The 15,183-nt window shown below is 32.0% G+C and overlaps 1 protein-coding gene across 6 annotated transcripts in view; it reads right to left on the reverse strand.

Annotated features, from left to right (window-relative positions):
- The window catches only part of per2 (period circadian clock 2), a 62,826-nt gene that overhangs the window by 21,533 nt on the left and 26,110 nt on the right, over positions 1-15,183 (reverse strand). For all 6 annotated transcript variants that reach the window (XR_015477528.1, XM_087238761.1, XM_087238760.1 and 3 more), the window contains 13 exon segments: positions 13,648-13,746; positions 12,791-12,948; positions 12,329-12,450; positions 11,570-11,771; positions 10,616-10,667; positions 9,230-9,372; positions 6,748-6,826; positions 6,443-6,549; positions 4,735-4,885; positions 3,753-3,861; positions 3,503-3,643; positions 2,612-2,687; positions 1,111-1,276 (listed from right to left, as the gene is read on the reverse strand). Coding sequence is in view for 5 of the 6 variants with exons in the window: in XM_087238761.1 (XP_087094887.1) it covers positions 1,111-1,276; positions 2,612-2,687; positions 3,503-3,643; positions 3,753-3,861; positions 4,735-4,885; positions 6,443-6,549; positions 6,748-6,826; positions 9,230-9,372; positions 10,616-10,667; positions 11,570-11,771; positions 12,329-12,450; positions 12,791-12,948; positions 13,648-13,746 (1,605 nt within the window). In the remaining variant the exon portion in view is untranslated.

Below are 15,183 nucleotides of genomic sequence, written 5' to 3' on the forward strand. Positions count from 1 at the left end.
TGATCAAGAGACACACACATCAGGTTAGCAAACGACTGAAGCAGGAGAAAATGTAAACTAAAAGCATCTCTGATCTGGTTAGTTTCAGCTTTATGACTTTGTTTTGTACCATTAAGACCCTATAATCATTATTTCCCGTGGTTTACGTGCACAACACACGTGCGCTAACTCTGTAGTTTTAACTCTTTGAAACCCAAGAGAAACACAATAAAAATATCAGTGTGTTCGCAGCAAAAATGTGTCATCTTCGTGAATTTAAAATATTTAAAAACGATATATACAGTCATTCACTCATTTTCCTTCGGCTTAGTCTCTGATTTATCAGGGGTCACTACAGTGGAACAAGCCGCCAACTACTCTGGCATGTTTTGCGCAGTGGATATTATATATATATATATATATATATATATATATATATATATATATATATATATATATATATATATATATATGTTATACAGTTAAAGTCCAAATTATTAGCCTTCTTGTAAACATTTATTTCCTTCATAAAAGTGTTGCTTAATGTTTTTTAATTTTAAATGAAATAGTTTTAATTATTTTGTAATAACTAAATGTTTTATTAAACAGAATTTTAAAGACTCTAAAGAATAAAAATTTTAGAGGAAGGCTAATAATTTTAACTTAAACTTTAAATATATATAGACACACACACACACACAAAACATAGCCATATCCAGGGTAAAGTGGATTAAAAAATAGTTCACTATAAAACAAAAATTTTGTCATAATTTACTCAGCAATTCTTCTCTTGTGTTCAACAGAATAAAGAAACTCAAAGGTTTAAAACCCCTCGAGGGCGGGTAAACTGATAATAAATGGTTCTTTCTGGGTGATCCATCTCTTTAAACCTGAGCAGGTCTCAATGCTGCGTCATTTTCCATGGCTTTAGGCTAGACATCCAGAAGTGTAATTCCAGCTCCTGCTAAATCTAATGTTCTCTGCTGAATCATTGTTCCTCCTGGCACACTTCATTCAGTCGCTTAGCATAACACGGTCGATAAGTGCATTACATTAGTCTGCAAGCGGAGACAGTCTCCAGCAGTTTCCGTTGTGACGTGACTGTGTGTGTGTGTGTGTGTGTGTTTGTACCGGATGACGCTGTCCAGGCAGCTGATCTGCTGATAGGAGTAGACGGTCTGGTCTTTGAAGGCCAGCTCCTCCTGCACCGCCGCTCGCTGCTCCTCCTGAGACTCTCTCCAGTTCACTGGATATGCAGAGTCTTTCGGTCGAACCACTGGACTTTTCTGAACAAACTCTGCAGGGGAGGAAGAAACAGGCTTGAGAAGGCTACACAATTACTCAAAATAAATTCTAAACTTCTGTAAAAACTGCGTTCTGTATTTTGTGATTCAAAGGACTTTTTTGTGTTTATTTACAGTTATGAATTGCATAATTTGACTTCACTTGTGATCTGTAGAGTTCTGTTGATGAAATTTCAACTCTTCAGTACAACCAAGTGCCTTTTAATGACAGTTTAGTGGTTTGAAACAATATATTGCATGAGAAAAAATAATATAGAAAGAATCAAGTCTGTTAAATAACAGAAAATGTGCTAACTTACTGGAAGTTTTTTTACAGGATGTCCCATAAAGAAGAATTTAATAAAATATTAAAAAAATAAAAATAAAATGAAAAAATGACGGTAAATGTTTTTGTTATTTTTGAACAAATTATTGAAATCTTACAGAATAAAACTATTCATTTATTACCATATATAACTAAAATCATGATGAAAATGACCTCTTAAAGGGATAATGCACCCAAAAATGAATATTCTGTTACATTTGCTCACCCTTTACATGTTTCAAACCTTCATGAGTTTCTTTCTTCTGATGAACACAAGAGAAGATATTTTGAAGAATGTTGGAAACCTGTAACTATCTGCTTTTCCTACTATGGATACCAATTTTAGCTTTCTTCAAAACAGCTTCTTTAGAGTTCAACAGAAGAAAGAAACAATAAACTCTGTAACCACTTGAGGACCAATAAATAGTGAGTAAATTTAATTTTGGGTGAACTATCCCTTTAATGTCCCTCGAACAGTAATGCATACAAACTAATAATACATTGAATCTTTTATTCTGTTCAGTTCGACTCTGTTCTGTTCCATTCTATTCCATTCCATTCTATTCTATTGTGATCTATTCAGTACCACTCCCATCTGTTCTATTCTATCCTATTCCATTCTATACTATTCTATTTTACTCTAGTCTGTTGTGTTCTATTCAGTTCAATTCTTATCTGTTCCATTCTACTCTGTTCTATTCCATTCTAACTTATTCTTTTCTATTCCATTTTATTGTATTCCATTCTTTTCCATTATACTCTGTCATTGTATTGTAATGTATTGTATCGTATTGTATTCTATTCTATTCTATTCTTTTCTTTTCTATTCTCCTTTGTTCCTCTATCCCATCTGCTGAGGTTTCAATATCACAGTTGAATTTACAATCCAATTTTTGTTCATGTAAACTAATAGTGATTATTTGATACCAAATCTTGGAAATATTTGAGCACAGATTGCATAAAAAAAACCACAGACTTTGATGACAGACGAGGTGCACAGATGGTAGCGGATATGGGTACATACTAGTAGGGCTTTTCTTGGACTGCAGCTCCTGGTTTTTCTGCATGTGAACGCCTTTGCAGATCTCCTGAAAGCTCCTCTGAGAAATCACACACACAAAAAGACTAATCAATCCACCAGACTTGCTTTAAAAAAGATAAGTATTAAGACTTGAGTAGCTAAATATAACAAAAATGATGTATCATATTGATATGAGTAGTGGAAACCCCATGAAAGACTTATGGTATTTAAAAAACAAACATTAATTTCGGACAACGGCTGCACTTGATGGGCTAAATGTGAAATCCAGGGGCGCTTAGACTACTTGTTGTATAAAAATAAATGTATTTAACTGTCCGCTTACACTGAATCAATGACCACTTATCAGCATATCAACTCTTTCAGTAACTGTAGTTATCTAAAAGCCTTTAAAAGAAAAGACTTCACAAAAATCTCCTACCAAAATGAAGCCATTTGTCACTTTTATTTAAACAAAGTGTTACTGTGTGCTTAATCTAAGTTCTTGCAATGCTACATTTAAAATCAGATCTTAAACATGGCAATTTTATAATAGTGCAGCAGTTCACTGGAAGCGCTTGGGCTGGCTGGCTGAAATCTAAAAGTCTGTGTGCGTATACAACATCGTTTTTGCTAATTTAAGTGGATTAAACATAAAATCAATTAAAATGTCCCCAAAGAAACTTAATAATTGTGTTGATTTAGCTCATTTTAAATAAATAGTTTGAACAAACAGCAAAAAACATTCTTTCTAGTGTAGTTTGACAGGAGCTTTAACTACTTTTCCTACAGAGTAGCTTGTAACACAATGTATTATGATGGAAAGTTCTCAAGGCATGAATAAAAGTGACACATTTGACTTGTAAAAAAATGGCTAGAATTGATGATGTGACTCACCGGTTTGGCTTTCCTGATGTCCTCTTCCTCATGTCTCTGTCGTGTCCCGTTACCATTGCTTTCACTGGATGACGCCACACTCAGCAGGTGATCATTACTGCCCAGACTGCCATAGCCACTTGAACCATTATTGTGCACCGGCTGCAAATCACACACGTATTTTTTAACCAATGATTTTGATGTCTCTCATGGTCAGTCTATATTTAGAAGCATTAATGTGGATCTTTCTACTGTGAATGAGTTTGGGCACCTGCAGCAGGAGTCTGTGGATCTGCTCGGTGATGTCCTGGATGTCAGAATCCACGCATTTGCCTTCAGCAGTAGCCGGAGCTGCAAACACATCTTCATTCACCGGACCCCTGGAAGAATGGACAAAATTTCAAAAAGGTGCACATTTAAAAAAAAAAAAAAAGCAAATATAAATGTAAGCAACACCAAAAGTTTGAAAATGTATTCATAAAAAATGAATTTAAAAATAAAAATGTCAAAATGAGTTAACAGTCATTAAAAAGTTAAGATAGGTGTGACTTTTTTGTAGCATAAAATGTGTCAAATCAGTGCAAAGTTAAAGTTCTTGCTAACGAATGCATGAGGCGTCCAAATTAATCAGACATTTGCAGACGACTTTTCCCCAATACCACGACAAGGACTTTTTGAGCGCAAGGCAAAAGAATTGACATCCACCCAAAATGAGATGAGGGACATCACAGCTACTGAAAAGAAAATTTGTCAACTGATTTGCAACTAATATATGGCCAATTTAAAGGCCAAAGGCTCATGTTATTTTTTATTTACAGATGGCCTACTGATGTTTTGCTTTTATATTTTACATTTTACACAGACTATTTGTGCATGAACATTTCTAGATATAATAATAAACTTACCGTTTGTTTGAAAATTTTTTTTTTTTGTCATTCTTACTGCAAAGTATTATGAGCAATATTATCAATAAATGTTGAGGGGGGCTTACAATATTTTCCAGCGGAAAAGGGGGTCTTGGGAACCATTGTTTTTAAGTTTTAGTGTTGGTATGATTTTTTTATATGTAAAAAAATGCACAACCAAAAAAACAAGCAATGTAAATGTATACAACACCAAAGCTCCAAAAGTATGAACATTAAAAGCTATAACATAGTGTCAAAATGACCATAATGCAATAATGTGTGCTTGTTGAAGCTGCTTTTGGAACAGTAATCATAGTGAAAAGCGCTACACAGCTGAATGTAACTTACATGCGAACTTTATGTCTGCCGATGACGAAGGAAACTTTGCGGCTCCAGGGATTGACGAAGCTGGACCAGCTGGTGTCGATGGTGATGTACTCTCCGTTACGAGCACAAAAGCGGATCGAATGGTCAAAAGGCTGACCGGCGCACTGCAGGACTGAGGAGACACAAACATTTCATTCTCAAACAGGATACTTAAACTCCTTTCACTATAAACTAAAAGATTCATCATTACTTTAATATAGCCTTTTGAGAGAGAGTTTGGAATGTATTGTCATATCAGCATCTCTGGATATTTCATATGCAAAACCAGATCAGATTTACATTATCATACATATAAATGTCTCTTTTCTATAGTAATGATATCAACAGCAATAAATAACACACAAAATAAAAATCTAAAACACTCATTTAAGGTTTACTTTTTAAATTTTTTTTTTACCATTTTAGAAGGATTCACATTGAAAAATATTAACTTTAAAGTCTTTCTAGATAAAAGTCATAATAATATATATTCTCTACATTAATAATATTCTATACCATGTTAATGCTATCTCAGATAATATTAAAAATTCCAAAAGTATATGTTTAGTATACCCCTACAAATCTCTCTTTTAAATGAATAATTTCTACAGGATGCTATAAAATAAGATGTTTGTGTAAACATTAGATAAGTTGCAGTTTTTAATTTGGTACTGATTTTCATTCAGTGCTAAAAAGGTTCTTAAATTAGAAGCATCAAAAATGTAATTAGAAAAAATGATACAAAAACAAACAAATTAAACAAAAATGTGATTATAAAAATTATAAAAAAAAATAAACAAATTAAATAAACAATTTAAACAAATCTAATTATTATTTTTTTTAATTATAAAAAATAATTATTTAAATTTAGTAGCATTTAATTAGAGAGGCATAAAAATGTAATTATTAAAACATAATAAAAAATATTTTAATATTAACTGAATTCAGTAGCATTTAATTAGAGAAGCATAAAAAATGTATTATTAAAAATTATTTTAAAAAAGTTATACAAATTAATTATTTTATATAGTAGCAATTAATTTGAGAGTAACTTGAAAAATTTTATTTATACAAATTAATTAAAAAATATATTTAATTAATAATTAAATTTAGTAGCATTTAATTAGAAAAGCATAAAAAATGTAATAATTAAACATAAAAAATAAACAAAATAAATTATTATTTTCATTTAGTAGCATTTAATTAGAGAGAAGCATCAAAAATGTTATTAGTAATAATGCTAAAATTATATATACAAATTCATTATTATTTTAATTTAGTAGCATTTTAATACAGTAGCAAAAAAAAAGTTTAACAATTAAAAAAATTGTTTTATTTTAAATTACTTTAAAGTCTATCTGTTATGGCAAAATCTCTCAATCATTCCTATTTGACAACTTTTAACCCATTTTGATGTTGGGATGCAGGTTGAGTATGAAGTATGTAGTACACTTAAGTTTTTCTGTGTTTATTAGTGCAGCTTTTGTTTATTAGAATGGCTTTTGTGGAACAGATTTTTAGGTGTTTTATTTCATATGTTTATTTTTATTTAGTTTTTTTTTTGGTATTTTGTACTGAAATATAGCTGCAATTTCTGCAATAACTCAATCATGGTATTGCTATGCAGGAAATAATTAAACTTTAAACCTAAACTATATTTTATTATGAAGAAAAACTGAAATAAACTCACTCTTCCTGTGGATGCCGAGCATGGTTGGCCGATCATTCGGATGCAGATGGAGAAGGACAGGTGTGCCGATTAAATCCTGTGGTAAATATCCTAGTAACGGAACAGCCCTACAGAGGAAAAACAGCCCTTCTGATTAGACTGGAATGGGGACAACAACTGTTATTACCTTTAATATGCATCAATATGAGACATGGAAAAAGCAGGTGTAGAGGCAGAGCAATGTGGTGTGAAACACTCATTTAATGTTTAAACAAACAGCTGATCTTCATTATTAATGTTCATCAACAGAAGCATTAAAATCTCACCGCTCATCCACATCCTGAAACACACAGCTGGGAGTGTGTGTGGTAGTGAAGATTCGCTTGTCTGTGGGGATTCTGGGAGCTGAGGAATTAACATAAAAAAGATTTTAATGTTCTAACATTTTAGTATTTGAAACTGCTTAAAAAACATCATTTGTCAGTTTCTTTATTTGCCATTATGTTTTTAACAAAAATAGCAGGCAAGATTGCGTCTATTTGCACAGTGTTTGATTATATCAGATGTTTTGGGTCTGTAGCATTTATGATTGCTTGCTTTAAAAAAAAAAAAAAAAAAACATTTTTATTCATCAATGATGTATTCAATTATTTTTTTTAAATGAGTGCATAAAGATTCATCAAGTTATATACGGTTTCTAGTTCAAATAAATGCTGTTTATTTCAATCTAACAGTTAGGCCCAATCCCAATTCTACCCTTTAGCCCTTCCCCTTAATTTGCGCGTGCCCGTGAAGGGGTAGTGGTGTCCCAATTCTCTTTAGCTTGAAGGCGTAGGGCTAAGGCCAAGGGGTATACACCCTTTCAAACAAAGATCTTTCAGGACCACACTCGAAACCAAGGGGTAGGGAAAATTTCCCAGAATACACTAGCTCCAGCTGCACCCGGAAGCAAGGAGATTATTTTTTGTCATTATTCTGATTTTTTACAACAAACAAACACATGTTTTAATATATTCATAACCGCGTTTGTGTTTTACCGTCATGATTTAAAAAAAAAATTGCTAAAATAAAAACAGCTGAATTTCGCAATCTATTCCCGTTCTAAAATCCCCAATAATAACTTCTGTACAGCAGTCCCACAACATTCTGACACTCGATGACACTGGAATACCCTGTCAGAAAAGTCTAGTGTCTGGGACTGGACATTTTACAGTGTCTGCTATAATGTTAATGCTGTTTTTGGTGTGTTTACATTAATAAATATGGCCACTGTGTAAATGCACAGTACTGTTACGATCTTATTGCCACATTAGATTGTTATGATAACATAACACATGGCTTCAGTGATTTCCTGAAGATAAATACCAAAAAATAACACAACTGGAATCACTACAGTAGTCGCCATCATCTGAACTCATATGAAGCAAGAGATCGCGAGGACATATGATGACGTGTGCAGGTGCTGTAATGCTGTCCCATTTCTTAGGGGTACATTTTGAAGCCCTTCCCCTTAACCCTCGGTTGCAAGGGCTTAGGGGAAGGGGTAGGGGTAGAAAAATAGAATAGGGACTGGGCCTTAATTTTAGTTTCACAAAAACATAAAACATCGTTAACAAACGTTTCATATTGATAATAATTAATAACATGGTTTATAACATTAATAATGGTTTTAGAGTGGCAAGCTATTGTTTATTTTACAGTATTACTGTGCTTACTGTATATTATATTACCCATAGTTTTCTATAACTGCACTTTATAACTTATATCTATATCCTGCACTTGCTGCTATTGCACTTCTTGTTAGACCTAAACTGCATTTTGTTGCTTTGTTTTTGAATATGTGTAATGAAAACAAAGTTGAATCAACTCTAATCTATTTGTGACTGAATTGTCTAAAGCCTTTTGTAAATGTTTTGTAGTTTGCATTTTTTTCTCCATTTTTCTTAGGATAACAGCACCAATCATAACATGTACAATAAATACAACTGAGAAACAAAACAAAAAATGAAAACATTTGGTCACACTTGACTTTGAGGGTGCATTTGTTGAATTTAAGGCCCCGTTTACACTAGTGCGTTTAGTTTCAAAACTGCGTTTTAGTTCAAAAACGATCCGCGTCCACACTAGCGTTTCACCTATAGCGTTTCTGAACATATCTCCGTCCACCCTAGCCAAAAACGTATATCACGTGACCATTCGCGCACTCTGGGCATGCACATTCTAGTATAAACAGGAAGCATGTGCCCGCTCTGCATTTGGTTATTGTTAGTCAACAAACGCCGGTTAATAATAAACACGATGGCAAAGAGAGCAAGAGAGGCATTTCTGTGGACAGACAACGAGGTCAAGTTGTTACTAAACGTAACAATTGAATAACTGCACAATGGCGCCTAAAACAGACAATAGTGCAAACAACGCTCCCATTTCTGTGTCCATGTTGTTTACAGTGAAGGCTGGTCTGCTGTCTTTCGGTTGCAATAAAGCCATGTATTATAGTCATGTGATAGGGGCTTGACGAATAAGGGAAGGATGCGCAATGACACAAAAGCCCCAATCAGGTAGCGAATCTCAGCAGCCCCGCCTCCGTTTTCAGATGTCTCCGTTTTCCCCCATCCACACTGAGACAGAGCAGCAGCGTTTCACAATAAAACGGCCTCTCCAGCTCCGTTTTCGGCGCTCGAAAACTGCGGTGTAGTGTGGATGGATGGCGTAACCGTAGCAAAACTTATGCTTCTCAATGCACTTCAACCACTACTTGTATGAAAAGAAATCTGTTCTCCATGTAGGGTAATGTGTGAAAGAGCTGACCTTCGTAGCCGGAGTGCACTCTCTCGGCCAGCAGGAGGCAGCAGAACTGATCCTCTGAATGCTCCATATCCTGAACCTTCATCAGATACGGAGTCATTCTGAAGGGATAATACTGCAGATCTGCCTCACACTCCTTACCGCCGCTGAAAAACACACACAAATGCAACAACTTAGTGATAAACACTGGCTCAGTCCAAAACATAACTCACAAATGATCATGATTAATAAAGAAACTCATATTTAGCACAATTAGAAAAAAAAAGGTAAAAACTAGGATTAAATGTAGGGATGTTTAGGGGGAAAAGCATAAAAACTATATTTATTTATTTGTTAATTATTTATTAAAGAATAATTGAATTAATAAAAGAAGAATCAATTAATATTGCATTAAAATAATGAAACACTTCATACATTAAAAAATTTATTGGTATACTATTAGTATTCAATCATTAATTTTCCTTCGGCTTAGTCTCTATTTTAGAGATAGGCACAGCGGAATGAACCGCCAACTATTCCACCATATGTTTTGCACAGCGGATGCCCTTTTTACTTTATTATTTATTATTATTATTTTATTAATAAATATTGAATTAAAATAATTAAAGACACAGTTAGTATAAAAGTTTATATTATCCATATGCAAATAGATTAAAAATAAAACAAACTATCTAAAACAAAAGTTATTTAATTATAAGTTAGTATCACAAATGTTATTAAAATAAATCATGAATTATAGAAGATTAATTCCTCATTTAAAAAACCTAAAGTATGTTTAAAATGAACACAAATTAGAATAAATCAAAGACATAAAACAAATGAGATTAAAATAAATAATAAAAAAATTTAAGTACGATAAGTACGACTTTGAGAAGAAAAAACATTAAAAAGTAATAGTGACCAAATTATTTTTTACATTTTTAAATAATATTTTATGTTTGTTTGCTTTGTTTATATATTATTTCACAGTGTAAACTCAGTATTAACACTAGAAACTGCATAAAGGCCTTTAACAATTTAAGATGGAGGTCCCTCAAAACAAATATATATTAATCTGGTCTAAAAAAATTAATAAAATCAACAAAAAGTACAGCTTTATACCTAATTTACGCCTTATTGGTGCATATCAGTACCTTAAAGCTTAAAGGAAATGTCCCCTAAATATAAGGGTAAAAAATAAATCCTGTTGTAAATGTAAAGTGCTCAATGTTTCATTAGTCACTGCACAAGGTTTACCATGCTCATTAGACATGCATTAGTAATCAAATCTGCCTATTCACAAGGACAAAAGTTCAGCAGAATAGATTTCCCTGGATTGATCCAAAAAGGAAAATCAATGAATAAAATCATGGTGAGCAGATGGTGCTCATGCAGGATGCACAATCTCACCTAATACGACAGAAGAAGGATTTCTCCTGCATGCAGTCTGACGGGGACGAGTCTGAGAATGAAAAAAAACAACAGTTCAGCTTTAATTCAACAGCTTCTTGCCTCTCAGAGCTGACAAGAGATTGTGTTTCATCCATAATAAATGCCTCATTATTTGCCTGCGTGTTTGTTTGGTCTATTTCTATGATTTGTTCTCACCTTTGATAGAAAGGCAGAGTTAAAAAAACAATGTTTAAATAATCAGTTGAGATTAGCTGCTCCTTGAAAAGCTGGAGTAATTCTTGAAAATTGCCTTGGCTGCTGGATGTGATGTAAATGCATTGTGAGTGTGGAAAACTGAACAGATTAGGCTTGTGGAGTTTATTTGCTCCCTTATAATGTTTAGTCAGGGTGACCCTCATGTTACATGAATAAACATTTTTACTTTATGACAAAAATCATTAGAAAATGAAGTGAAGATGATCCAGGGAGATATTTAGTAGATTTCCAATTGTAAATATTCATTCATTCACTCAGTTCCGTTATTATTCTGGGGTCGCCACAGTGGAATGAACCGCCAACTTATCCAGCATACCTTTTACAAAGCGGATGCCCTTCCAGCTGCAACCCATCACTGGGAAACCCCATACACTCTCATCCACACACATACACTAAGGACAATTTTAGCTTACCCAATTCACCTGTACCGCATGTCTTTGGACTGTGGGGGAAACCGGAGCTATTGTACATATATCAAAATATACTTTTTAGTAATATGCATGGATATAAACACAATTTGGACACATTTAAAGGAGTTTTCCCTCAATATTTAGATTTGTTTGAACTCTCACATAACAGATTTTCAAAAATAGCTTGGCTAAATATTGTCCTATGCTACTCTACATATGGTAAGACTGATGGTGTTAGTGTGTGTGATAGAGTAAGTGTGTATTTGTCAGTGTGTGTGTGTTCTACCTGCGCCAGTGCACATGCTCCAGGAGGGCAGCCTGTATGGTGTGGTGAAGCTGTAGAACACACTGACGTCCTGTGGTGTAAGAAACTCCACAAACTTGGCATTCTTGAAGACGTCCCGCTTGCAGTTGAGAATGGAGGCGGCCTGGTCTGAAATATAGACGATCTTCCCAGTGATGAGAGACACGGCCACTGCGAAGATATCCTGCACAGACAAACAAACATCGCATGATGAGTGATTACTGATGGGAACTACTGAAATTCACTGTATGCAATCAGTGAAGTGTTTCTGAAAAAATAAATTAATAAAATAAACAATAGTAATAAACCACAAATAATGATGATAATGATGATAATAATAATAATAATAATAACAAAATAATAAATATATAATAAGAAGAATAACTAAAATATAAATTATAAATACACAAAAAATAGTCTGAACTAGGAACTAAATTGTCATAATATAACAAGAAAAAAAAAGATTAATAATTATGAAAAGTAAATAAATAAACAGCAAAAATAATGCACAAAATAAAAAAAGTAAAAGTAAATAAAAAATAGTCTAAAAAATTGCTAAACAAATTAAATGCATAAAATAAAAAAATAAGCAAACAAAGAAATGGTGGGAAAAAACGCAAAATTTGGAAAATTAAGTTCAACAGAAAATCTAGCAAAATATTAGATATAATAAATACCTTAAAAATTACAAACAAAAATACTTCAAATAGTGTATAAAAATATGTCTGCAGATGTACTTACAGTGTTTTTGAGGGTGTATTCAGAGGTTATGCTGTCGATCTCCTCTATAGTATATGATGAGACATCAAGGCCTGACGGCTGACTGTCATTAATCATGAGCAGCTGATAATACTCTTCATTTGCTGGAATAACAATGCAGAAAAATACAAGATAAGTCTATAAACCACATACAATTAATATATCAGGAGGTGCAATGGAATCAATATGCTCATTTTAAATCATATCCATAATATAATATATTAATAGCTAAAATATTAAACATGACATTGCCCTAGTTAAATCGGATTGGCTGAAATAATAATTATCACATTCTCAATGCATTTGTTTGGTTGAAAAGTTTTTTTGTCTTAGCATCTTGTCTTTATAAAACAATAATTTCTCGAAAAATAGGACCATGATGTCCCTGTGATCATGCAAGTGTTTCTGCATGCTGTAATGATATATTAAAGTGTTTCTGCTCACCCTCCACCTGTCTGACGCAGCGCAGGGCGTATTTAAGAGTGTTGAGTGTGGTGGATTTGCTGCCTTTGTTTCTCTTCTCTGCAGGCAGATGAAGCTTCAGCTCTTTCAGAGTTTTGATCAACTCTTTCTGCGTCTTGGCTTTTGCAGATTCTTCACTACTGCAGATGCACAAAAACACACACGTGCACAAGCACTTCAGCAAGCAAATCCATTTTACAAACAACTGCATGCCTTTTCTAAACAAAAATATGCATAATAAATCAAAAAATGATTGTCTAAAACACTATTTGAATAGGATAGAGGAAAAATGAATCAATAGACATTTCTTTCACATTAAATAATAGTAAAAATGTAACATATATAATAAACATTTATAAAAGAAAACATTTAAAATTATGCAAAAATAAATTAAAATAAAACTAAATTGCATAAAAAAAATCTAAAAATGCACGTTTAAAAAATATTTGGACGGGTCAGATGAAAATTAATCAATGAAATATTCCATAATTAAAAAAAAAATTCTTAAAACATAAAATAAAAGCTATAAAAAAACCATCAAATTGAATTTATATAAATGTAAAATTTATAAATTATATTTTATTAATTTTACAATGTAATATATATTATCTAATTTAACACAAGAGCAAAGAAGAAACATATTTAAATTAAATTTATACATTTTATAAAACTTTTAAATGTAATAAAGTTTAAAGATTACATTAAATAAGCCTAAAAAAATATGTAATAAAAAAATTTATACATGTAAAGAAACTTAAAATTTTTTGATATATGTAAGTAAAACTTTAAATCACTGAAATAAACTACATGAAGTGTTTTGAAGTGTGCTGGTGTCTGACCTGCAGCCGCTGGTGGACGGGTTGTCCTGTTCTGAACTGGCGCTCAGAAGACTGAAAGCATTTGTGCTGCTGGGTGGAGACGGACTGTGAGAGTTGGAGCTGGAAAAAACACCAAACACAAGCAGCAGCCATTATAAAACAGGCCATGAACATTACACACACTTCATGAAGAGCGATCATGATAGAGTGATAATGCGAAGTGAATATCATCCCTCTAAAATAAAAGCAACGAGAAATCATACTAAATCTATACTGGATTGATTGCAAATTGGTAATCATTTCTGTTGTAGAGCGTTAAGATTTTTTTATACAGAAAATGTAGAAATAAAAAGCAAGTAATTAAGACAAAATAATTTCAATATTGTTAAGTAGAATGTACTTATAGTATTATTTAAGTAATATAGTATTACTATTAATAAATAACAACAATAATAATGATTTTCAGGAATAATATAAAGTAACATAACATAAATAAATGATAAATTAATCTAAATTTTAGAGAAAAGTTATATTTATTAACCATTAAAACACTTTTTAAATAATTTTTTAATAAATAATTAATACTTTTCTGGGATAATATAAATTATAAATAAAATCCATTAGGGATAAGTTATGTTTCTTAACCATTAAAATATTTTATTAGAAAAAAAGAATTTAAACATAACAAATAATTAGTAATAATAGTTTTAAGGGATAATAGAAATGAAAATAATATCATGTAAATCATAAAAAAAATTATTTGAGGTAAAAGTTATTTATATTTATATATATTAATCATACTTTTAAGAGAAAAAAATCCAGAATTTTTTAAACAAATAAACAAATTTATAATGGAAATAAATAATTTGAAGAATTCATAATGTTTTCATAATGTTCTGAATAATTTTCAGAGACAATATAATAAAGTATAATTTATAAATAAAATACATATCAGTATAAGGTTAAAGTTATTTTTATTATATTTTAATGGTTTTGAAAATCTATTTATATAATTTATATAATTTACTAAAAAAAATGAACTGGACATGCTTTATTATAATAATTCACTTGATTTGCTTTGTGAAATGTATATTTATTAACCATTAAAATACTTAGATTTTTACTTAAAGAGAAAAAAATGAATCCAGAAAATAGTCAACATAACAAATGTAGCTTGTACAAAAATAAACAGATTCCACACGACTCTTCCAGCACTCGAAAACCAAATATAGTGGTCAACATTTAAAGTGGATCAACAAAACTTTCTTAAAATTCTTCTAAGAAAAAAAGAAAACAAGTGTTGCTCAACATATTTTGGACAACATTGAAAAAAAGGTGTTGATCCACTTCAAATGTCCACTACTGTATCCTCATATAGCAAACATCACCCCATTATTGAGAAATGATTCAGTATTTCAGTCAGGACAACACATTTCTGTGTTTTTCTCATCCCAAATAGAGGTCACTCGGACATTACCCTTTATTTCAGTTACATAAACTTCCCCTGTGCTCCAAAATACGACTCCATGTGCCATTTCCAGCCACAGCACCAATAGA

This window comes from Danio rerio, chromosome 2, assembly GCF_052040795.2.
Source record: "Danio rerio strain M-AB ecotype USA chromosome 2, GRCz13ab, whole genome shotgun sequence".
Classification (NCBI taxonomy): Eukaryota; Metazoa; Chordata; class Actinopteri; order Cypriniformes; family Danionidae; genus Danio; species Danio rerio.